This window comes from Lissotriton vulgaris, chromosome 3_2, assembly GCF_964263255.1.
Source record: "Lissotriton vulgaris chromosome 3_2, aLisVul1.2, whole genome shotgun sequence".
NCBI lineage: Eukaryota > Metazoa > Chordata > Amphibia > Caudata > Salamandridae > Lissotriton > Lissotriton vulgaris.
The window spans coordinates 99282065-99305816 of NC_141690.1; the positions used below are offsets into that span (position 1 = coordinate 99282065).

A 23752-nucleotide genomic window follows, 5' to 3' on the forward strand; every position below is an offset into this window, starting at 1 on the left:
CGAAAATCGTCTCCGAGCGAGTGTCGCCTTGGAAATTCCAACGCGCAGAACTGATGACATTGTGTGTTCTCTTCGGTGGCGAATAGATCTAACCAAGGCTCTCCCAACTGCCGAAAGAGACCATACGCCACTTCTGAGTTCAGACGACATTCGTGATCCATCATTCACCGGCAGCTGAGTTAGTCCGCCCTGGCGTTTGGGGAATCTGCCAGGTGTTGAATCACCAGGGTGACGCCCTGGTGTTTCAGCCATGTCCAGAGGCGCAGAGCCTCCTGACAAAGGGTCTACGACTCCACCCCGCCTTGTTTGTTGCAGTGCCACATGGAGGTGGTGTTGTCCGTGAACACCTGCACCACACTTCCCCGGGGAGGGAAGGAATGCCTTCAGTGCAAGACGGATCGCCCGCAGCTCCAGAAGGTTGATATGAGCCGGGACGCATCCGTCCCTACTACGTGCTCCGGTTGGGGTAGGGAGAGGGATCTGCCACTGACCCAATCGTGGTCCGTGAGCCACCACTGCAGTTGTCTCGCAGTGCCCTCCGAGATCAGGACATTGTCGGACAGGTTGCCCTGATGCTGAGCCCACTGAAACTTCAGGTTCCACCGCAGAGCCCCCATCCGCCACCTGGCGTGATGCACCAGAAGGATGCAGGAGGCCATCAGCCCCAGGAGCCGCAGCGTCAACCTGACCGAAACTCGGGATAAAGGCTGAAAGATGGGAATCAGAGCCTGTATATCCCGAACCCACTGTTCGGGGGGATAAACCCGAAACTGCGCCGAGTCGAGAACCGCTCCGATGAAGAGGAGCTTCTGAGAGGGACACAGGTGCGACTTCGGCACGTTGATGGAGAACCCCAGCAAATGCAGGAGGTCGGCCGTAGTCTGGAGGTGGCTGACGACTGTCTAGGGCGAGCCCGCCTTCAACAACCAGTCTTCTAGGTAGGGGAAGACTGACACCCCTAACCTGCGCAGATGAGCTGCGACCACCGCCATCACCTTCGTGAACACCCGTGGGGCGCTGGTAAGGCCGAAGGGGAGCACGGTAAACTGAAAGTGCTCTTGGCCTACCGTGAACCGCAGGTAACGCTGGTGAGCCGGCAGGACGGGGATGTGGATATAAGCGTCCTGCAAGTCCAACGCTACCAGCCAGTCTTCTGGGTCCAGGGCAGCTAGGACCTGAGCCAAAGTCAGCATCTTGAACTTCTCCTTACGGAGGAAGTCGTTGACGTTCCGCAGGTCCAAGATAGGGCGTAGGCCCCCTTTGCCCTTCTTGGGTACCAGAAAGAAGTAGGAGTAACATCCACACCCTACTTCTGGCTCAGGAACGTGCTCGATGGCCCCCTTGGGCAAGAGGGCTCTGACTTCCTCTTTCAGAAGTTGCAAGTGATCCCCCGACACGCTGTGGCATTGCGGTGGCATGGATGGAGGAGTCGCCTCGAAGGGGAGGGAGTAGCCCCTTTGGACGATCTGCAGCACCCACCTGTCCGATGTGATAGTGCGCCAGTGGGAGAGTTGATGGCGAACCCTTCCACCCACAGGCGTCACATGGGTCTGAAAACTCGGACTAGGAATGTTTTGAGGCGGGTGCTGTGGAGGGAGGTGTGGACTGGCCTCGCCGTTGTCCCCGCCCTCCGCCACGGCGGTTTCCACGGCCGCCACCGCGCTGTTGAACATTTTGCGGCGCGTGGCTGGCAGCACGTGTGGGGGCGCCCCTTCCGTGGCAACGAAAGGAGCGAAAGGCACCCGATTGCTGGTGTGGGGCCGAGAGGCCCAAGGACTTGGCCGTAGCCCTGGAGTCCTTAAAACGTTCCAGCGCATGGTCTGCCTTGTCGTCGAAGAGGCGACTGCCATCAAACGGGCATGTCCAGAAGTGTGGTCTGACATCGGCCGAGAAGTTGCCGGACCTCAACCAGGCGTGGCGTCGAACCGCCACCGTCGTTGCCATTGCCCTGCCCAGTGAGTCCGTGGTATCCAGCCCACACCGGATGGAATATCGCGCTGCATCTCGGCCCTCCGCAAGGGTTTGGGCGAGTTTAGCCCGCACCTCCTCCGGACATTGTGGCAGCACGTCCGCAACCGTGTCCCACAGAGTGTGGGTATAGCGGCCCAAGAGACAGGCGGTATTGACTGACCGCAGACCCAAGCTTAAGGACGAGAACACCTTCTTCCCGAACTGCTCATATCTCTTAGATTCCAGGTCGGGCGGGGCCGACGGGAATGCGGTCTGGGAATTGGAGGCCTGGAGGACCAGGCTCTCGGGGGTGGGATGGGTGGACAAAAAGCAAGGGTCGCCCGGGGCCGGGCGGTAGCGTCTGGGCACGTTCCTATCCACAGGCGGACCTGTGGCGGGCTTGGACCAAGTGCCCACAAGAACGTTACACAAGGCCTCTTTGAACGGTAGCAGAGGCTCGCTGGAGCTTGCCTGCGGTTTGAGGACCTCAGTGAGGAGGTTAGTCCTCACGGCCGTGATGGGGAGCTCAAGGTTTAAGGCCTTGGCCGCCCTCGTCAACACTACACTATATGTAGACCCCTCCTCCGAAGCCACGGTCGGAGGGGAGACAAATCCAGTGTCTGGCGAAGTGTCAAAACCTCTGGCCTCCCCAAGCTCATATGTCCAGTCCTGTTGAGACTGGCACTCCTGTGCCAGAGGGTACTCAGACCCCTCGCAATCTTCCTCGTCACCTGTGTCCTGTAAAACAGGATTAGTAGACAGGGCCTCCTCATGGAGATAAAAATCTCCAAAGGCCGACGGAATCGGCGCCCAGCGGCGCCGTTCCGGCACCAGAGTCGGACCGCAGGAAACATTGGGGACGGCGTCCACAGTGGGCGCCGGGTGCGACACCCGTGGGGCTAGCGCCGGTGAGGTCGACCGACGACGACCCGGATCCGGATCCAGTGAAGTCCTGCTGTGCCGGGACCGAAGTCGCCGACGGCGCCGGGGCCGAAGCACTTAACGGCGTCTGGGCTGAAGCACCCGACCCGCTAGGACCGTTGAGCCTGGAGGCACCTCAGAACCAGACGGAGGAGGGAGGGACCTCATGGCCATGAGGTACCGCTCGATCTCCGGCATTGCGCCGTGCCCAGGGACCCGAAGGTGTGGGGCAGGCGGCGACGCTTGCGGAGCCGCGTGGGCGGTGTCGCCCGAGCCCCCGGCCGCATCGTGCGACCGTCGGGGTGGGTCGGAGGAACGATGACGTCTCTCCAACCTCTCATACCTCTTACCTGAGGACTTGGAGCCTGACGACCGGTGCCCACTCCCGGAGCTGCGATGACTCCGACCCCGCGACCTGTCCCTCGACCTCCCGTGGGACCGGGACCTTAAGCGGCGCGGGGAGGACTGCTGGAGCTCCGCTCCCGCCTAGCCTTCGACGTCAGGGCCCGGCAGTCGGAGCAGGTGCGGTCGTCGTGATCGAGGCCTAAGCACTTCAGGCACCGGCGATGGGGGTCCGTAACCGACATCAGTCGGTCGCACTTCGAGCAGGGTTTGAACCCGGGCATCCCTACCGGCACCGATAGAGTTGAAGACTCGAAGAAAGAAAGCGATCAAACAGATCAAAAGTTTAGTCAAAAAATGACTAGGGGTAGAGCTTCTCCGGATCTGCGCTAGCAGGCGCGGAAAAAAGAAGAACTGACGTCAGCGCGCATGGGCGGCGTCTAAGTACTCAGACGAAGTCATTCCGGCGCTAACGACGCAGACGACGGACACAGAGCCGCAGACGACTCCTACCGACGTGCAGGGGTAATTGCTACGCAAAAATTTGCGGATCCAGTCTGACGCCTGGGGATATTCTAAGGTAAGGAATCTATCACTAACGTGTCTCTTTCAGATGCAGGTGTCACCCCGACGATCATTACGCAGATGACAACGTCACAGAGTCGACCGATGCCACCTACAGGTGCGTAGGTGTACTGCTGAGAAAAATCTTCTGGATCCAGCCTGACGCCTGGAAGTTCAAAGCTAAGGAATCTGAGGCCAGATGAATTATGTTTAAGATCAATTAGTCAGATTATCACTTTCCACTTCTGGAAAATCCCTGTATGGCCCCTGCTCCAACAATCTCTTTCTCAAATTTGAATATCTCTTCCTCCTATTTTTTTTCGCCCTGGTGTTAACGGGTGCTCAAGTTCTGCTTGTACCTAGTCACGGGTTTAAGAGGAATTTGATAGAAATTCTTCTGAGAGCACCCATTTTGACGTTAATACATTGTTTTTGAAATAAGTGACATTATGATTGGCATCAAAGCCTTCCTTCCACACCAATGAAATGAAGTTAACCGTTTTGAAGTACTTTTTTGTGGGAGTTGGTATTCTGGGGTTAGAACCAGGGTTTCCCCAGCGACACTAGGGCGGCCGGGTGCAGAGCACTGAGGCCCAATGTTATCCAATGGGGGACCTCCGGTTGGTGGCTGCTCACGAGCAGGTAGAGGTTGTAGGAGCAGAGCTCTTGATGCACAAGTTACTAATTGTGTAACGAAAGAGACATTAGTTAGTGATCGACTCCTTACCTTAGAATATCCCAAGGCATCAGACTGGATCCGGAAAGTTTTCTCGTCAGCAGTACCCCTGCGTGTCTGTAGGTGGCGTCATGCGGCTCCGAGTCCGTCGCTGGCAACGTAAGCGTCGAGATGACCTCACGGAGACTACTTAGGTGCCACGAATGCGCGCCAACGTCAGTTCTGTACACGACTTTCCACGCCAGGGACGCAGAGCCATGCAAGAAACTGACCACTGGTGCCATGAAACTAGGGCCCTGAAAGGGATGACCTTAACCCTAGATATCAGTTCACAGAAAGGGGAGGATGGGTGGGGTGGTAAGGAATCTATCACTACTACTGTCTCTTACAGATATATCGTTACATAAGCAGTAACTTGTGCATCTGAAAGAGACACGTTAGTGATAGATTCCTTACCTTGGAATAGATACCCCAGCAATACCAACCCCGGTGGTGGGTATGCGAACAAGATTACACCAGAAAGTCACGGAGAACAGAACGGCCAAAGAAGCCGTCTCTCCGGACTTGACTGTCAAGGCAGTAATGCTTGGTAAACGTGTGCAGCGAAGCCCACGTAGCTGCCTGACAAATATCCTGCAAGGGAACGCCGCATCCCAAGGCAGTAGTGGCTGCAGTCGCCCTGGTAGAATGGGCACGTTGGGTGACAACTGCCTGGGGTGAGCCCGCCTTAAACAACCAGTCGTCGAGGTAGGAGGAAGACTGACACCCCTAACCTGCGCAGGTGAGCTGCGACCACCGCCATCACTTTCGAGAACACCCGAGGGGCGCTGGTAAGGCCGAAAGGGAGCACGGCAAACTGAAAATGCTCCTGACCTACCGTTAACTGCAGGTAATGCCGGTGGGCCGGCAGGACGAGGATGTGAAAATATGGGTCCTGCAAGTCCAATGCTACCATCCAGGCTCCAGGGTCGAGGGCAGCCAAGACCTGAGCCAGAGATAACATCTTGAACTTCCCCCTTTGTCCTTCTTGGGGACCAGAAAGTAATGGAACAACCACCACGTCCTACTTCTGGCCCAGGAAGGAGCTCAGTGGCCCCCTTGGCCAAGAGGGCCATAACTTCCTGTTGGAGAAGCGCAAAGTGATCCCCCGACATGTGGTGGAACTTAGGTGGCATGGCTGGGGGGGTAGACTCAAAGGGGAGGGAGTAACCCCCCCGGACGAGTTGAAGCACCCACTTGTCGGAAGTGACAGAACGAGCGGGCAGGGGCGCCCTTTCTGTGGCCACGAAAGGAATGAAAGGAAGACGTGGCAGGGCGTGTGGTGGAGACTCAAGGACTTGGCCGTAAGCCCGAGAGTCCTTAAAACGCTCCAGGGCACTGTCGGCTTTATCGCCAAACAGGTGAGTGCCATCAAAGGGCATGTCCATGAGTGAGCTCTGGACATCAGGCGAGAAACCGGTAGATCTCAACAAGGCGTGGCAACAAAGCGCCACAGTCGTAGAAATTGTCCTACCTAGTGATTCCGCGGTGTCCAAACCACACCGAATGCGAACTTAGCCACATCTTTACCCTCGGCAACAGCTTGGGACAGCACAGCTTGGACCTCTGCATGACACTGAGGCAACACCTGTGCAACTGTTTCCCACACCGAGTGGGAATAGTGGCCCAAAAGGCATGCAGTGTTCACAGACCGCAGCCCTAAACCACCGCTTGCCGAACTGCTCCAGCTTCTTAGAGTCCTTATCCAGTGGAGCACTCTGGGATGTCGAAGCTTGGATGACCAGGCTCTCGGACGTAGGATGAGTGGTCAGAAAGGCAGGTTCACCCGGCACTGGGCGATGACGCCTGGCGACGTTCTTATCCACAGGGGTCCCTATGGCTGGCCGTGACCAAGTGCCCAGTAAGACGTCCGTGGGGGGAGTCATTAAATGGCTGCAGCAGTCTGGAGCACCTCAGTGAGGAGATTAGTTTTGAGGGCCACTGTAGGGAGATCAAGGTTGAAGACCTCAGCTGCCCGACGGAGCACCACTGTGTAAGAAGCGCCGTCCTCCATGATGGAAGAGGGAGAGGCAAACCCCAGGTTAGAGGAGAGATCAAGGCTGCCGGTCTCCTCTAAATTGTCTGCCCAGTCCTGCTCAGAGTCACACTGACGAACAAGAGGGTCCTCAGACACCCCCCCCCCCCCCCCCCTCCCGTCGTCCTCCACCCCCGCAGTATGTGGTACAGACCGCGGCGGCAGGGACCGGGGAACGAACAAACTGCGCCGGGAACAGCGCCGGACGGGGATGAACCGGGGAAGTGTCCCAATGCAGATCCCAGGAAGGGACAAAATTGTCCAGGAACCGGGGCAGGGGCGGAACAAATGGTATCCACTGCGGCACCGTAGGCGGAGCAGAGGGTGGCGCTGGGTCCGGAGCCGGCGGCGTGGAACCTTGTGGCACTGTGGCTGGAGCCGAGGACTAAATAGGCTGTCCATGGTATCAAGAAATTGAGAACGGGACGAATTGTTAGATCTATTTAGCATGGTACACGCGGGAACGTGGAGCATTATGGGAGGTGTAGGCACTCACTGAGATTGTGGGACGTGCAATTAATTGCAGGTGTAGTGAAGGGGTGGAGACTAGCAAGGTTAAAAACAGAGGAGAGGGAGTTGAACGTTTTGCTAGTTGGGAATGTTGTTGTTGGAGTCGGGAGGCTGCTTACACAGACGGTCTTGAAAGGTAAAGGATTAGAATAAATACATAGTAATGAGGGGTGCTACCTAGTTCTTAAGCGGTAGGTGATTAAATAGCATAGAGGAAGGGGTACAGCATTGAAATGGAGGAGGGTTGGGAGAGTAAGAATGTGGGGTGAAGGGAGTTTTTTGTGGGTAGCCATAACATGGGAATGTTGAATTATGATTGCTAGCGGGAAAAACCTTTTTTTCCTGAGTAGTGTCACAAAAGGTGATTTGGAGATAAACACAATCTAATTGATGTATTTTGCATTTGTAGAAAACCCCTGACGAAGGGCCGGATAACTGGCCCGAAATGCATTGGTAAATACAAGATTTATGACCGTGGATTAACTTATGTATACAGTCGTGTTGCAGGGTAAGGCCTGGATGGGCATTTCTGTAACATTAAGAGTTAAGCGAAAACATAAGTGCCTCTCTTGTGGTGTGTCTGAAAAATTTGAAGACTGTAAAATTTGGATTACGTTGGAAAAAAAAATAATAAACATGGAAAAGAAATTACTTTATGGCATTTGTTAAAAGCAATTTAAAGCAAGCTGTTCATCCGGATTGCGGTGACTATCCGCTCCAGGTTTTTGGGACACAGGGATTTGCGCCATGTCAACTCTTCACTTTGTTTGACACCCAAAAAAACAGCCTGAAATGGCAGTGTGTAAAGGTACAGGGCCTCAAAGGGTGGCACAATATGTGATGCAGACCTTAGAGGCCTTCCATGGCCACAGTGCCCTTGGTAGTTATGGTACCATTTACAAGGGACTGACATGTGGCCAAAGAGTGCCAATTGGGTTTTGTTTCAATGCAGTTTACAGAAATATTGGCCCAAGGTACCTGGTTGGCAGGAACACAGGGCACACTAAATACATTTACAGTTTGGCAAACAATGGGGGCAACCATGCAAAAAGAGGGCTCTTTCTTACACCTGACACTTCTTGAAGCCAGTATCCTTTGACAACTACTTCCTTGGTATTTTCATTCTCTCCACCTTGATGGTTTACTCAGCATCTGAGCCTTCCCCAGTGCTAGCTATTTACTCTGTTTTCTTCATTGCCTGAGGTCTTTAAACAAGGCATGTTTCTGTGCTTGTGCCATGGTGGATTACGCCCACCTTTGTTTCCCCCTAATCTTTGGTGTCCTTGGCTGAAACTCTGCATACAAGTCACACCACTATGAGATGTGGTCCTTTGGCAAACAGAGGTTGCAGACTTCGTGACTGTCCTTCTGCAGGAACTTGTAGTGGCACTTCAGACATGACCTATAGATGGTAGGCTCCATACCAGTTTTTGCATTCTTTGTTCCACTTGGTTGATACTTTTTCATTAAGAAAACCTCCATCTTCGGTGTTCTTTGGTAGATTTGTATTTTTTCCCCCAAGTCTGTGGCTATGCTGTCATCTCCCATTATCTGATGAGTTTTGGGTATTTTCGTTGGGAAAAATTTATTTTTGCTCTAGAACTCTTGGCTATGCTTTCAGACCCAATAGTAGAAAAAGAATCGGAAAATGGTGCCCAAGCTGACGGGCATCTAGAGCATACATCCGATGTCATCTGAGGAGAAATATAGCACTAAATAGTCGACAACGGGCTCCAGGAAAAAAAGGACTAAGACCATGCCAGACATAACCAGTAAAGGTGGCATAATGCACACCATATGAATCTAGAAAAGATTCACATTGCATACCCAAGGAAGTAAGACTTAAATTTGTCTAGGGAAAAAAACTGAAATCCAAACAGGTGGAAAGAAAAGACCTATCGATGACGTTTAAGCAATAGGCAACACCTTTAGAGCTGGCAGCCCAAAGATCAGAGCTTTTCCTATTATAGAAGAGCGCATCACAAGGCGCCAAGTAAGGCAACAGTATACATTAAAAAAAGTGTTTACCTTTGAAAGCAATGGCCCATCTTTGGACGCAATGCAATATTTCTGCTAAAAGACTGCTTCATCAGATTGGGTAGTGAAGGGGTTAGGAAAAACTCACAGCATCCGGAGCCACTTCCAATCTAATAAGTATTGACGTTGTGACAAAGATCCTTCACAGATTTAAAGTGAAACCTTTTGTTCTTTTCCATTCTTTGGCTTTCCAAGGTATTGTAATACCACATGAGAAGTAGCATGACGGAGAATTACAACAGCATACAAGGGGTGGTAACTTGAACTACAAGCCTTTGTGCTGTTATAAGCCCCAATACCACAAGCACCAAGGTATAGTCCCTTCAGCGCCATGTGTTCTGTACACTCCCAGTAAAGCTCAAAGCCATCAGGGGAAACACTGATTTTACCCATAAGTCGGTAAGAAAGTGACAGAAAGTTCGAAAATAAAGACAGTGGCACACAGCAGAACACACAGAACAATAAAGGGGCACAAATAGCTCTTCTGTGGATGTCCCCTTTTCACTTTTGAAGACTCACCTCTACCCCACGCCCACCACCCCAAATTAGTACAATATAAGACATACCTTTCTGAATCGGAGTCGACTGGCTTGTATGTTTTTCTCTTATTTGCAGATCTAAGAGCGGCAGGTGTTTTCTTTTGCCCTAAAACATAAAACCATCAGATCGACTGTAACAAATTCAAAGGTAGCTCAAACATCAAACATGCTCTGCAATAGAGTCAATTCTGTTATCCAGGTCAGGATTGCCCTAGCTAAGAAATATAGATGCAAGGAGGAACTGATTAGGCCAGGTCAGAATTTCTATTATTTTGGAGTAATTTGGTTATATCAGCTTTACACTTTGGTGTGGAATTACAGATAACTATGCGATTACTCCTGCTTGCGTAATTAAGAGTAATTTGGAGGGAAAAATCCAATCACATGACCATATTTAGCAAGAGCCGGCTCGCTATTCGTGCTCTGCTGCATTTTATTCATTTATTTTTTATTTTATTTTGAAAGTTTTATATAGCGCGGACAAGATCCTTGCAGATCTCAGAGCGCTTTACAAAGAGAAGTACATGTGGGAGCATGGTTAATAAGATAAAACAATAGGTCAATAAGTACAAATTGGTGGCAGCTTAGCCCAACATGAGTACAGAGAAGTACAAATATGCGGTTACAGAGCCAACCTGTGAGTAATAAACAGTTAATACAAATAAGCAAAAGGGTCAAACATGTAGTATAGATCGGTGCAGAGTACTAACAGTGATCAAGATAGTGGTTCAGGTGTATTTAGCCATGAGGATAGCTTTTACTTCCTTTTTAAAGAGTGTGGTGGAAGAGATAAGTCTGGTTTCGGCCGGGAGAGAATTCCAGATCCTAGGCGCCATTCCCGAGAAGGAGCGCTTATATGTTTTTTCCTTCCGGAATCTTCGAGGTTTCAGCAGAAGATTGTTTGTGCCTCTGGTGTTTCTAGCTCCTCCCGAGATTGTCAGTTTCTGAGCGAGGTATCCTGGTGAGTTTAGATGTACCGCCTTGTGTGTCATGCAGGCGATTTTCAGATGTATTCTAGCTTCAAATGGCAGCCAGTTCAGGGCTTTCAAGTCAGGGGTAATATGGGAGTGTTTTTTTTGACCCAGTGAGGAGTCTCGCTGCAGCGTTTAGCGAAGCTCTTAGGGGTGCGGTTGTAGTTAGGGGGAGTCCGCAGAGGGCGATGCTGCCGTATTCAATTCGGGGGATGACTAGAGCTTGTACTGCGGTTTGGAAGTCTTTGGCTGGGAGGTAAGGTTTAAGTTTCCTCAGAGTGTTGATCTGGAAGTTTGCTCCCTTTGTTGCCTTGCTGATATGTTGCTGCATGTTCAGATTGGTGTCAAGTGTTATGCCTAGGGATTTAGCTGAGTCCACGATGGTGGGTTGGACATTGAGTGCAGTTAGGTCTTTAAGCCAAATTTGAGTGGTGGAGACCTTCGCTGGAGGTGAGATCAGAAGGAACTCTGTTTTCAGGGCATTGAGTTTGAGATGATTATCGGCCAGCCAGGATTGGGTGCTTCTGATCGTTGAATTCAGGAGCAAGATGTCCTTGGGGGACTGTAATTTGAGATAAAGTTGGGTGTCATCTGCGTACATGTGGAAGTGTACATTGGATGCTTGTAGCAAGGTAGTGAGCGGTTCCATGACTAGGTTGAACAGGGTTGGGGAAAGAGAGGATCCTTGGGGGACACCTAGTGTTACGGGTATTGGCGAGGACATCAGGTTGTTGCTCTTGAATTTCTGCGCCCTGTTGTGAAGAAAGGAGGTGAACCACTTGAGAACAGTTCCAGATAAGCCAATTCTTGTGTTTAGAAGCTCTAGTAGATTCTCATGTTTAACAGTATCAAATGCCGAAGAGAGATCAAGGAGGATGAGGAGGCAGGTGTCATTTTGGTCTAGCATTTGAAGCGCGTCGTCAATTATGTGAGTCATAGCCGTTTCTGTACTGTGCCCTGCTCGGAAGCCTGACTGGTGCGGGTTGAGGAGCTCGAATTGTTCAATGTGTTTAGTCAATTGTAGTTGTGCGCATTTTTCCAACAGTTTGGCGAGAGTGGGAATATTGTTAATGGGACGGTAATTGTTGAGATCAGAAGGGTCGGCTGTAGGTTTCTTTAGGAGAGGTGTGACCTGACCAACTTTTAGTGAGTCAGGTATGCTTCCTTGTTGGAGAGAGCTGTTGATAATTTTAGTCCAGAGAGGGATAAACACGGGGGTGAAGTCTTTTACTGCTGCAGCAGGGAGGGGGTCCGTGAGGTGATTGGATGGTTTCAGGGTGCTGAGCAGTTTGCCAATTTCTTCTTCTGAGTATGTGCCAAAGGTTGACCATGTGGCATTGTTTTTAGGTTCAGTGGCTGCTAGGCACTGTGGTTTGGAGTAGAGGCTTGCGTCAATGAGGAGATCGCTCTTTATGTTGTCGGTTTTTTTAGAAAAGAAAGCAGCGAAGTCTTCACAGGTTGGTGCCTCACGCGCAGTGATGAGTGGTTGGGGTTGATCCTTGGATTGTGATCTGATTAGCTCAAACAGTTTTCTCGGACGGTTTTTTGCTTGGTCGAGCTGAAGGCTGAAGAAGTCTGCTTTTGTGCGTTTTATTTTCCTGAAGTAGTCGTTTCTCTTTCTCTTCAGATCTTTTAGGTGCGTTGCCGAGGGATTTGATCTGCAGGTACGCTCTGCCATTCGCATGTCTCGTCTATCTTCATTGAGTCTCCCGTCGTACCATGGATTGGAAATTTTAGTAGAGGCTCTTTTTAGCTGCAAAGGTGCAGCCTCATTAATTATAGAGGTCATAGCGTTGAGATAATGATCAGTCAGTGTTTGAACATCCGTATCGCCTGTCGGTGGCAGTAAGACATTGCACCTGTTAGGGGGCAGAGAGCTTGGGTTGAGTTTTTTCAAGTCTCTTTTCCAGACTTTAGGCTTGGATACTTGAGCCGGGTTAACTTTAACTTTTTCATTGATAAAGAATGTGACAGTATGATGATCTGACCAGTCACAGGGTTGGATGGAGTCGAGTTGAATAGATTCATCTTTGGAGATGACCAGGTCGAGGATCGATCCTTTCTTGTGGGTCGGGCTGTTGCATATTTGGGTGAGGTTGAGGGCATCGAGGAAGTTTTTAAGACTATTTACCACTGCGTCCTTGCAATCGTTCCAGTGTAGGTTGAAGTCACCAAGGTATATTTGGGTGAGCTGCCGTCCGGAATTGTTTGAGATCAAATCCATGATTTGTTGGGAAAAGGTGGAGTTGTCCCTGGGTGGGTGGTAGATGCTGTGAAGAGAACATATCGGTTTGCCCTCACTGATAATGTCAAGGCAGATGTATTCCCAGGTTGTTGGGGATGGTACGGAGGTAGAATTGACTTTCTGAACAGAGAGGTTGTTCCTGTAGATGCATGCGATTCCACCACCTAATTTGCCTGCTCTGTCTAGCCTGATAATGTGGTAATTGGGAGGAACCAGAATGTCCATTATAGGTGTCGAGGATTCAGTTAGCCATGTTTCGGTCAGGATGATTAGGTCAAGGTCCGTTGATAAGAGGAGATCAGCAATAGCGGCAGAGTGTTTTGAGGCCGATCTACAGTTGAGGAGAGTGCATTTGAGACGAGGTGTGTTGAGGGTGGTGGATGGTTCTAGAGAAAGAGGGACTTTTCTAAGGTTATTGGGGATGGAGAGTCTGCTGTTTAGTGTGGGAGGTCTAAGGGGATTTGAGTGTATCGTGGGAATGTTGAGGTGTGGGGTGGTTATGTTATTTTGGGGGGCTGGGTCGTAGGAGCGGAGAAGGGTGAGAGTGTCGCGGTCAGAAGTATAATTGTGGGTGCGACGAGGGCGGTTGTTGCGATTGCTAGCTGGGAGTGAGGTCAGGTTGGGGGAAAGTTGAGTGAGAGAGTTAGTCGGAGGAGTGTGGGACCCGTTGGGCGGGGAGGTGTAGTTGTGTGAGGGGGGGTTGTATGGACGGCGAGGGGGACGAGGGCAATTGCTGCGCCTATGGGCAGTGACTGTCGCCCGGTTTGGGGCGTGATGAGGGAGGGGGTCAGCTCGGGGGGTAGGAGACAAGTTGGGAGGGGAGGTGGGTGCTGGGTGTATGGGGTGGGTGGCGAGTAGTTCCTTGATGTTGTGTATGTCTTCTTTGATCTGAGTGAGGGTGGCCATGATGATGTCCATCTTGGGGTATGTGGTGGAGGTGGGGGCTGCAGTCAGAGGTGAATGGCTGACCAGGGAATTTGTGTGCAGGTGGGAGCGTGGGCTGTTGTTCGAGGAGGTATGCGTTGTGTTGGTGTCCGGGAAGGTGTTAGGGAGGGGAGATGTTTCGGGCGGGAGGGGTGTGGATGAGGTAGGGGGGAGGTTGGCGGTATGAGTGAGGGCCTTGGTGGTAGGCGAGGGGGTCAGGGTGTCTGCTGGGAGCCTGATAGTCGTGGTGGGAGGGCAGGAAGGGTAATGGGGGCTGAGAGTAGGAGGGGAAATGGGATAGGGTATGGTCCAGTTGTGGGGAGGGGGAGTCAAATTAGGAGAGGAGGTGTGCTTTGCGTGATTGGTTAGAGGGTAGTGGGGACTGAGAATGGGGGGGGATTTGTCGCAGTGCGTGTTCTGGTGCTGGACTAGGTTAGGTGCGTTGCGTGTGGATGAGGTAGGGAGGAGGTTGGCGGTATGAGTGAGGGCATTGGTGGTAGGCGAGGGGTTCAGGGTGTCTGCTGGGGGACTGATAGTCGTGGTGGGGGAGCAGGAAGGGTAGTGGGGGCTGAGAGTAGGGGGGGAAATGGGATAGGGTATGGTCCTGTTGTGGGGAGGGGGGTCAAATTAAGAGGGGAGGTGTGCTTTGTGTGATTGGTTAGAGGGTAGTGGGGACTGAGAATGGGGGGGGGATGAAGGGGGGGATTTGTCGCAGTGTGTGTTGTTCTGGTGCTGGACTATGTTAGGTGCGTTGTGTGTGAGAGCTGTGCTGTTAGGGGTGAGCGGAGTAATGATGCCCGCTGTAGGTGTGAGAGGAATGTTGATGGTATGTATGGGGGTCTGGGGGTTGGTAGGGGCGGTGGGGGGGTGAGTGGAGACTGGGAGAGCGCGATCTGTGTCTGAGTTTTAGGCGTGTGTTACAACTGCTAGGTGCTGAACTGGGATAGAGGGGTTGTGGGTGGGAGATGGGCGATCAGGGGTGGTAGATGTGTCCCTGATAGTGGAGTATGTGGCTGTGAGGTCATTTAGTGCGGTTTCTTAGCACAAAATGTATCCTCACGTCTATTTAGAGGCAAGGGAGACTTTTGTGCTAAGAAAATAGTGCTAACTGCTGGTAGTAAATTGGGAGAAAATCCAACTCCAAGAGCACATTTAGGGAACTTGAGCAGTTGCTCTTGCTCACTATTCATGTTCGGTTTTATTTAGTGTTTTTTCTTAGCGCAAATGCATCCTTGTCTATTTTAGATGCTAAGGAACTTTTTTGCAATAAGAAATAGTGCTAGAACTCTTGTATAATTTCGCTGCGCTCTGAGGTAATTCCATGGGATTAAACTGCACAGAATTACACGAGTTACATCCACCTTTAAAACTGATGTGAATTGGAGGGCAAAGTAGGTTTAGTAAATTACTGAAAAACAAGATGTCTATTTAAACCTTTACATTAAAACTGGCAATGGCTACCTCTGACAAATCTGTCATTTTCACATTTCCTAGTAAGCAATGTTCCTATAAAGAATATAAATAAGGTCCTAAACTGTTGAATAAACTACACAATCCGAAGTCTTGGTAGCAAGAAACAGGTACATCAGCATATAGGTATTTATTTAGTTGTTGTGCATATTTTCGTGAAGTAGTGTACATATGGACTGCGTTTAAATCATTGCTGCAAGAAGAAACCAAAAAAGTGGAGCATACCTGCACTTAGCTTGGCTTTCGCAGATTTGTTTTTTCCGGTTTCATTGTTTTGTTCTTGAGAAACATCAACTGAAGGATCGGCTTCGATATTTGTGTCTGGTAGTCAAAAACAAAACCATTTAGACAAAGATATCCTTTCAAATAAGAAAAGCAGTTTTAGGATGCAGCACAGAACTTTCCTGGAGAGCGAAGGGGTGTATGATAGGGAGTTAATTTTAATTAAGCCTCCTTGATAATGGTTTCATACATGATTTACCGGTGTGAACTCCTCGATTCATAACCAGATCAGGTCAACGCATCATTACATGTAGGACCCATATTTGGAGGAAACTGGCTTTCTATGTAGTGCACCAAAATGAGTAAACTATGCAAAAAGACCAGACGACTCTTATTGGCTTACAGGGATTAAATTAATAATTCCCAAAGCTCTCTTTTGTGGTAGTATGAGCAAGCAGTTTAGGCTTATCAGCGGCTAGTGTTAAGCATTTGCTGTACACAGAGTCAATAAATGAGACACACTCCATAAGAAACGAGAGACAAATTAACAGATTTTTATATATTTTTAGACATCAAGCACTTTGGGGTCAGGTAAGTAATTTTTATAGATTGAAGATTTTTACAGGCAAACAGTAGAAAATCGCAGCTGTCAGATTTGAGGCATGAGCCTCAAACGTGGTAATGTTATCCTAAGGGAGAAACATTCACTGCATACGGTCACTCACAATTGACTTATAGGACTGTTCTTTTGGACATGAGGTAAATAGGGGCCAAGGTCCTTAGAACAGCCAGCAGTTTCAGTCTACCTGCCCTGGTGTGTCCAGGTGCAGATCTGCAGGTCGCAAGGGTAGTCCCGGACGCTATCGCTGAAGTTAATGGAGGAAAAGTACCTGTAAGAAATGGTTGCAAGTGAGGATTGGGGTACCAGTCCACTAGAACCCAATGGTATGGTTCTTAAGGATCTTTGGGGGCACCCTTGGTTTCCGTGGACTCGGGCTGTGGGGTTTGGGTGCATAGGTGTTTTGTCTGGCGTTGTTCCATTGTCAGAGACTGTCACTTCTTGGGTTCGACCTGGTGAGGGTGACTCGGCAACTGGTGAAGTACAAGCAGCCTGGCAGGGTTTGGCGCTAATCTTTGGAGCAAGTCCTCTGTTTTCTTTCCTAAGTTCCCAAAAGTTGAATCTTGACTTGACCTGTTTTGACCAATTTAGGGGTGTTAAGGGGAGTGTATGGAAGTAGCCGCTGGACTACTTAACCCTATACTCCCTAGATTACCACTTACTGTGATTTGTGGGCATCACCCTGTCCCAGAGTTCCTAATTTCACCACAACCAAGATGGTGAAATCCTTTCATGGCAGTCCACTTCAGGCTGCCCACCCTAGGGGTGTGTCCAGCTTGATAGTGAACACGCCTCCTGATTATCTAATTTCTCACCTGCCCTGGTGCCAAATGGGCCTTAGGACAAGGGGTGCATCTCCCAGGTCTGTGGGAAGCAGAGGTTACATATCAAAGGCAGCAGAGACTTCGAAGTCTCTGGCCTTGGTATGCAGATTCACTAGCCATCCTGCTGAAGGCAGTGATAACGCCTCCTACGAGAGCATGCATTGTTCCTAACCCTGTGAGAGTGCGAGCACTAGTCTGTGGTGGCAGGCTGGATGATACCAGCACACTAGAAGACTAGTAGGTTTCAGGGGGCACCTCTATGGTGCCCTCTTGGCGCCTGTCATAATAAATCTAGCACCGGCAACAGTACAGATTTACTAAACAATTATTTTCAGTTAAGCCATTATGTAGCTGGGTAACTCCTAAGGACCAGTGCCAAGTACATATTCTTAAGATGGCTTCCCTGTTCACTTGCAAAATCTGGTAACAGAACTAGACATCCCAGGTGCATTTTTCCTCATGCAGATATGTCCTCATGTATTATAATGCACCCTGCCTTAGGGGTCTTAAAGCCTGATGTAGCAGAGACTTTTATATAATATATGCAGTGTGAGTGCACTGCACACAAGGAGTGAGCAACATTGTTTTTCGGAAGGGCTTGCACCCTTTCACGCATCCAGCAGTGGCAGTCTGCATGTACTTTTTATGTAGGTCCCTTCGGGTTGCATAAGACATGCTGCAGCCATTAGGGACCCTCTTTAGTACCCATGCCCTAGGTACCAGGGGTTGCAAACAAAACAGGTGATGGACCGAATGTGGATCAATGTCACACATTCTCCCAGTCCAAAGATCTGGGCCCAAATCCATCGTTTTTTTGCACTCCACACCACCCTGGGTTAGACAATGGCGATATGCAAATCAGCTCTGACCCTGTGCCCCATGGGAACAGTCCAGTCCGAACTACAAAAGCCATGTCCTTCCCAGAACGGAATCAAGCATCCGAGGACCGGACCGGTTTCGAGGTAACACCTCTCATCAGCCCGGCTAGCTTGACTCCAGTGGTGTCGAGTGCCTGGGACCCACGTCTGGGCATCCCCAGCGCACTTATGGCGGCAATTGCAAACAAAACAGGTGATGGACCGAATGTGGATCAATGTCACACATTCTCCCAGTCCAAAGATCTGGGCCCAAATCCATCGTTTTTTTGCACTCCACACCACCCTGGGTTAGACAATGGCGATATGCAAATCAGCTCTGACCCTGTGCCCCATGGGAACAGTCCAGTCCGAACTACAAAAGCCATGTCCTTCCCAGAACGGAATCAAGCATCCGAGGACCGGACTCGAGGTAACACCTCTCATCAGCCCGGCTAGCTTGACTCCAGTGGTGTGGAGTGCCTGGGACCCACGTCTGGGCATCCCCAGCACACTTATGGCGGCAATTGCAAACAAAACAGGTGATGGACCGAATGTGGATCAATGTCACACATTCTCCCAGTCCAAAGATCTGGGCCCAAATCCATCGTTTTTTTGCACTCCACACCACCCTGGGTTAGACAATGGCGATATGCAAATCAGCTCTGACCCTGTGCCCCATGGGAACAGTCCAGTCCGAACTACAAAAGCCATGTCCTTCCCAGAACGGAATCAAGCATCCGAGGACCGGACCGGTTTCGAGGTAAAACCTCTCATCAGCCCGGCTAGCTTGACTCCAGTGGTGTGGAGTGCCTGGGACCCACGTCTGGGCATTCCCAGCGCACTTATGGCGGCAATTGCAAACAAAACAGGTGATGGACCGAATGTGGATCAATGTCACACATTCTCCCAGTCCAAAGATCTGGGCCCAAATCCATCGTTTTTTTGCACTCCACACCACCCTGGGTTAGACAATGGCGATATGCAAATCAGCTCTGACCCTGTGCCCCATGGGAACAGTCCAGTCCGAACTACAAAAGCCATGTCCTTCCCAGAACGGAATCAAGCATCCGAGGACCGGACCGGTTTCGAGGTAACACCTCTCATTAGCCCGGCTAGCTTGACTCCAGTGGTGTGGAGTGCCTGGGACCCACGTCTGGGCATCCCCAGCGCACTTATGGCGGCAATTGCAAACAAAACAGGTGATGGACCGAATGTGGATCAATGTCACACATTCTCCCAGTCCAAAGATCTGGGCCAAAATCCATCGTTTTTTTGCACTCCACACCACCCTGGGTTAGACAATGGCGATATGCAAATCAGCTCTGACCCTGTGCCCCATGGGAACAGTCCAGTCCGAACTACAAAAGCCATGTCCTTCCCAGAACGGAATCAAGCATCCGAGGACCGGACCGGTTTCGAGGTAACACCTCTCATCAGCCCGGCTAGCTTGACTCCAGTGGTGTGGAGTGCCTGGGACCCACGTCTGGGCATCCCCAGCGCACTTATGGCGGCAATTGCAAACAAAACAGGTGATGGACCGAATGTGGATCAATGTCACACATTCTCCCAGTCCAAAGATCTGGGCCCAAATCCATCGTTTTTTTGCACTCCACACCACCCTGGGTTAGACAATGGCGATATGCAAATCAGCTCTGACCCTGTGCCCCATGGGAACAGTCCAGTCCGAACTACAAAAGCCATGTCCTTCCCAGAACGGAATCAAGCATCCGAGGACCGGACCGGTTTCGAGGTAACACCTCTCATCAGCCCGGCTAGCTTGACTCCAGTGGTGTGGAGTGCCTGGGACCCACGTCTGGGCATCCCCAGCGCACTTATGGCGGCAATTGCAAACAAAACAGGTGATGGACCGAATGTGGATCAATGTCACACATTCTCCCAGTCCAAAGATCTGGGCCCAAATCCATCGTTTTTTTGCACTCCACACCACCCTGGGTTAGACAATGGCGATATGCAAATCAGCTCTGACCCTGTGCCCCATGGGAACAGTCCAGTCCGAACTACAAAAGCCATGTCCTTCCCAGAACGGAATCAAGCATCCGAGGACCGGACTCGAGGTAACACCTCTCATCAGCCCGGCTAGCTTGACTCCAGTGGTGTGGAGTGCCTGGGACCCACGTCTGGGCATCCCCAGCACACTTATGGCGGCAATTGCAAACAAAACAGGTGATGGACCGAATGTGGATCAATGTCACACATTCTCCCAGTCCAAAGATCTGGGCCCAAATCCATCGTTTTTTTGCACTCCACACCACCCTGGGTTAGACAATGGCGATATGCAAATCAGCTCTGACCCTGTGCCCCATGGGAACAGTCCAGTCCGAACTACAAAAGCCATGTCCTTCCCAGAACGGAATCAAGCATCCGAGGACCGGACCGGTTTCGAGGTAAAACCTCTCATCAGCCCGGCTAGCTTGACTCCAGTGGTGTGGAGTGCCTGGGACCCACGTCTGGGCATTCCCAGCGCACTTATGGCGGCAATTGCAAACAAAACAGGTGATGGACCGAATGTGGATCAATGTCACACATTTTCCCAGTCCAAAGATCTGGGCCCAAATCCATCGTTTTTTTGCACTCCACACCACCCTGGGTTAGACAATGGCGATATGCAAATCAGCTCTGACCCTGTGCCCCATGGGAACAGTCCAGTCCGAACTACAAAAGCCATGTCCTTCCCAGAACGGAATCAAGCATCCGAGGACCGGACCGGTTTCGAGGTAACACCTCTCATTAGCCCGGCTAGCTTGACTCCAGTGGTGTGGAGTGCCTGGGACCCACGTCTGGGCATCCCCAGCGCACTTATGGCGGCAATTGCAAACAAAACAGGTGATGGACCGAATGTGGATCAATGTCACACATTCTCCCAGTCCAAAGATCTGGGCCAAAATCCATCGTTTTTTTGCACTCCACACCACCCTGGGTTAGACAATGGCGATATGCAAATCAGCTCTGACCCTGTGCCCCATGGGAACAGTCCAGTCCGAACTACAAAAGCCATGTCCTTCCCAGAACGGAATCAAGCATCCGAGGACCGGACCGGTTTCGAGGTAACACCTCTCATCAGCCCGGCTAGCTTGACTCCAGTGGTGTGGAGTGCCTGGGACCCACGTCTGGGCATCCCCAGCGCACTTATGGCGGCAATTGCAAACAAAACAGGTGATGGACCGAATGTGGATCAATGTCACACATTCTCCCAGTCCAAAGATCTGGGCCCAAATCCATCGTTTTTTTGCACTCCACACCACCCTGGGTTAGACAATGGCGATATGCAAATCAGCTCTGACCCTGTGCCCCATGGGAACAGTCCAGTCCGAACTACAAAAGCCATGTCCTTCCCAGAACGGAATCAAGCATCCGAGGACCGGAGTGCAAAAAAAACGATGGATTTGGGCCCAGATCTTTTGACTGGGGGAATGTGTGACATTGATCCTCGGATGCTTGATTCCGTTCTGGGAAGGACATGGCTTTTGTAGTTCGGACTGGACTGTTCCCATGGGGCAACAGGGTCAGAGCTGATTTGCATATCGCCATTGTCTAACCCAGGGTGGTGTGGAGTGCAAAAAAACGATGGATTTGGGCCCAGATCTTTTGACTGGGGGAATGTGTGACATTGATCCACATTCGGTCCATCACTTGTTGTTTTTGCAATTGCCGCCCTAAGTGCGCTGGGGATGCCCAGACGTGGGTCCCAGGCACTCCACACCACTTGGAGTCAAGCTAGCCGGGCTGATGAGGTGTTACCTCGAAACCGGTCCGGTCCTCGGATGCTTGATTCCGTTCTGGGAAGGACATGGCTTTTGTAGTTCGGACTGGACTGTTCCCATGGGGTAACAGGGTCAGAGCTGATTTGCATATCGCCATTGTCTAACCCAGGGTGGTGTGGAGTGCAAAAAAACGATGGATTTGGGCCCAGATCTTTTGACTGGGGGAATGTGTGACATTGATCCACATTCGGTCCATCACTTGTTGTTTTTGCAATTGCCGCCCTAGGTACCAGGGGTAGCATTTCCTAGGGACTTATAAGGGTGCTAAAAGTCCTTGCCAACATGTCAGTTTGTCCACTGGAGCCTGGTTAGCAGGATTCAATGCACTGTCAGAGTCGAAAACCCAACATCCGGTAGTTCAAATGGGGGCAAAAAGGGGGTGGGGGGCATCTTCAAAGCAGTCCAGCTTCCTACAGCATCTATGGCTAAATCATGGCCAATGTGTTTCTCAAAAATAGCTTGTTTCATCAGGGCAATAACGTAATCTTCAACAGATAAGCTTAGCCATATGGTATAACTGTGAACATGGGTTGCCTCTAAAGAAGCTGCCATATTGTAAGAATAATATGGCACTGCCATTGTCCCCAGTTGTTGGAAGTACGCAATGGTTACCCTGCTATTGAAGAAACCCTCTGCGGATCCCAAGGTTGCCTCTAATTTCCTTCCCATTTCGTTATTACCAGCATTTTCCAAAACCTTAGAAAGGCATATTCATGTACATTTGTCAAAATTTGTGACAGAAAATAGTCTTTTGCATCCCTCCCAGTCCGGCTTTCGTCCAGGTTTCTCCACGGAGACTACCCTCCTGGGCGTCACAGATAATCTTCGCCTGCTTTTGGATCGAGGAGAAACGGTTGCGCTGATTTTACTCGATCTCAGCGCAGCCTTTGATACTATATTGCACAGTATCCTTCTCAGATCCCTGGCTTCCATTGGCATTGGCGGAAAAGCCTTGGACTGGCTGAAGTCTTTTCGGTCTGATCGTACCTTCCAAATCTTTTCTAATTCACCCTCTTCTAAAAGTTACACTTCCCCGCACGGTGTGCCCCAGGGATCAATCCTTAGTCCCCTCCTTTTTAATTTGTATGTTACACCCCTGGCTCATGTTGCACAACGTTCCAGATTAAATTTATTCACTTATGCATATGATTCCCAAATTGTTTTTTCATTATCTAAAACAGATTCCACTTCTCCCTCCACCCTGCAAGCAGGCCTTAGCGAAATATCCGGTTGGATGATTCGCAACCTGCTCAAATTAACGGGTGGAAAGACTGAGGTACTGGTCCTCGGAAATAAACCTGACCTTTGGAGCCTGAGACATTGGCCAACTGCCATGGGTTCCTTACCAACACCGTCAGAACGAGTTCAGAATCTTGGAGTAATTATTGACAGGGGACTATCTATGAAAGATCAGGCTAATAAAGTCGCAGCCACCTGTTTTACCATCCTACGGTGGATACGTAAAATCTTTTGGATACTTCCCTCCAACACTCAGAGATCCGTTGTGAATGCCTTGGTGACCTCGAGGTTGGACTATTGTAACGTGCTCTACCCGGGGGCCAACCAAGGCCGTCACACGGCGCCTCCAATAGGTACAAAACGCTGCGGCACGGCTTCTTTGTGGTTGTCGGGAACGAGACCACATCACAGAACGCATGAGGGAGCTTCATGGGCTCCGCTTTGAAAATCGGGTAAAGTTTAAGGCCTTGAGCTTTATGCACAAGATTAAAATCGGAGTAGCTCCCCTCTACCTTCAGGCGCTTGTCACTCCCTACACCCCTGCTCGCTCACTCCGCTCCTCGTCGCATCATCTCATTAGTGTACCTAAGTTTAGGCTCACTAGAATGGGTGGAGGTTCCTTTGCGAACTTAGGACCAAGACTGTGGAACTCACTTCCATTGGACATTCGGATGGAGAATTGCCACATGCGTTTTCGCAGAGCTGTGAAAACTTGGCTTTTTGACCAATAACATCCCTGGCTGGAGTCTTGCTGCATCGGTCTTCTAGCGTCGGGAAACCCTTATGGGTAGCTGTCGCGCTCAAATCCAATAAATAAATAATAAAGGAAACTTTCTGGATTATCTTTATGCCACGCAAGTCTGTGCTAGATGAGATCCCTATGTCCTCATCTCCGTTCCAGGTTGAAGTCCCTTAGAAAGATGGTGATAGTATATAATGGAGTGTACTGTAATTGTTTCAATTTTTTGGGGGGGGGGGGGGGGGGG

General features: G+C 50.5%; 1 protein-coding gene across 1 annotated transcript in view; it reads right to left on the minus strand.

Annotated features, from left to right (window-relative positions):
- NCAPG (non-SMC condensin I complex subunit G) overlaps positions 1-23752 on the minus strand; it is a 344632-nt gene that overhangs the window by 4748 nt on the left and 316132 nt on the right. Inside the window, exons 20-21 of the mRNA XM_086964047.1 lie at positions 15449-15544; positions 9641-9719 (exon numbers count right to left, since the gene is read on the minus strand). Coding sequence (XP_086820173.1) covers positions 9641-9719; positions 15449-15544 — 175 coding nt within the window. The remainder of the gene's footprint in view (positions 1-9640; positions 9720-15448; positions 15545-23752) is intronic.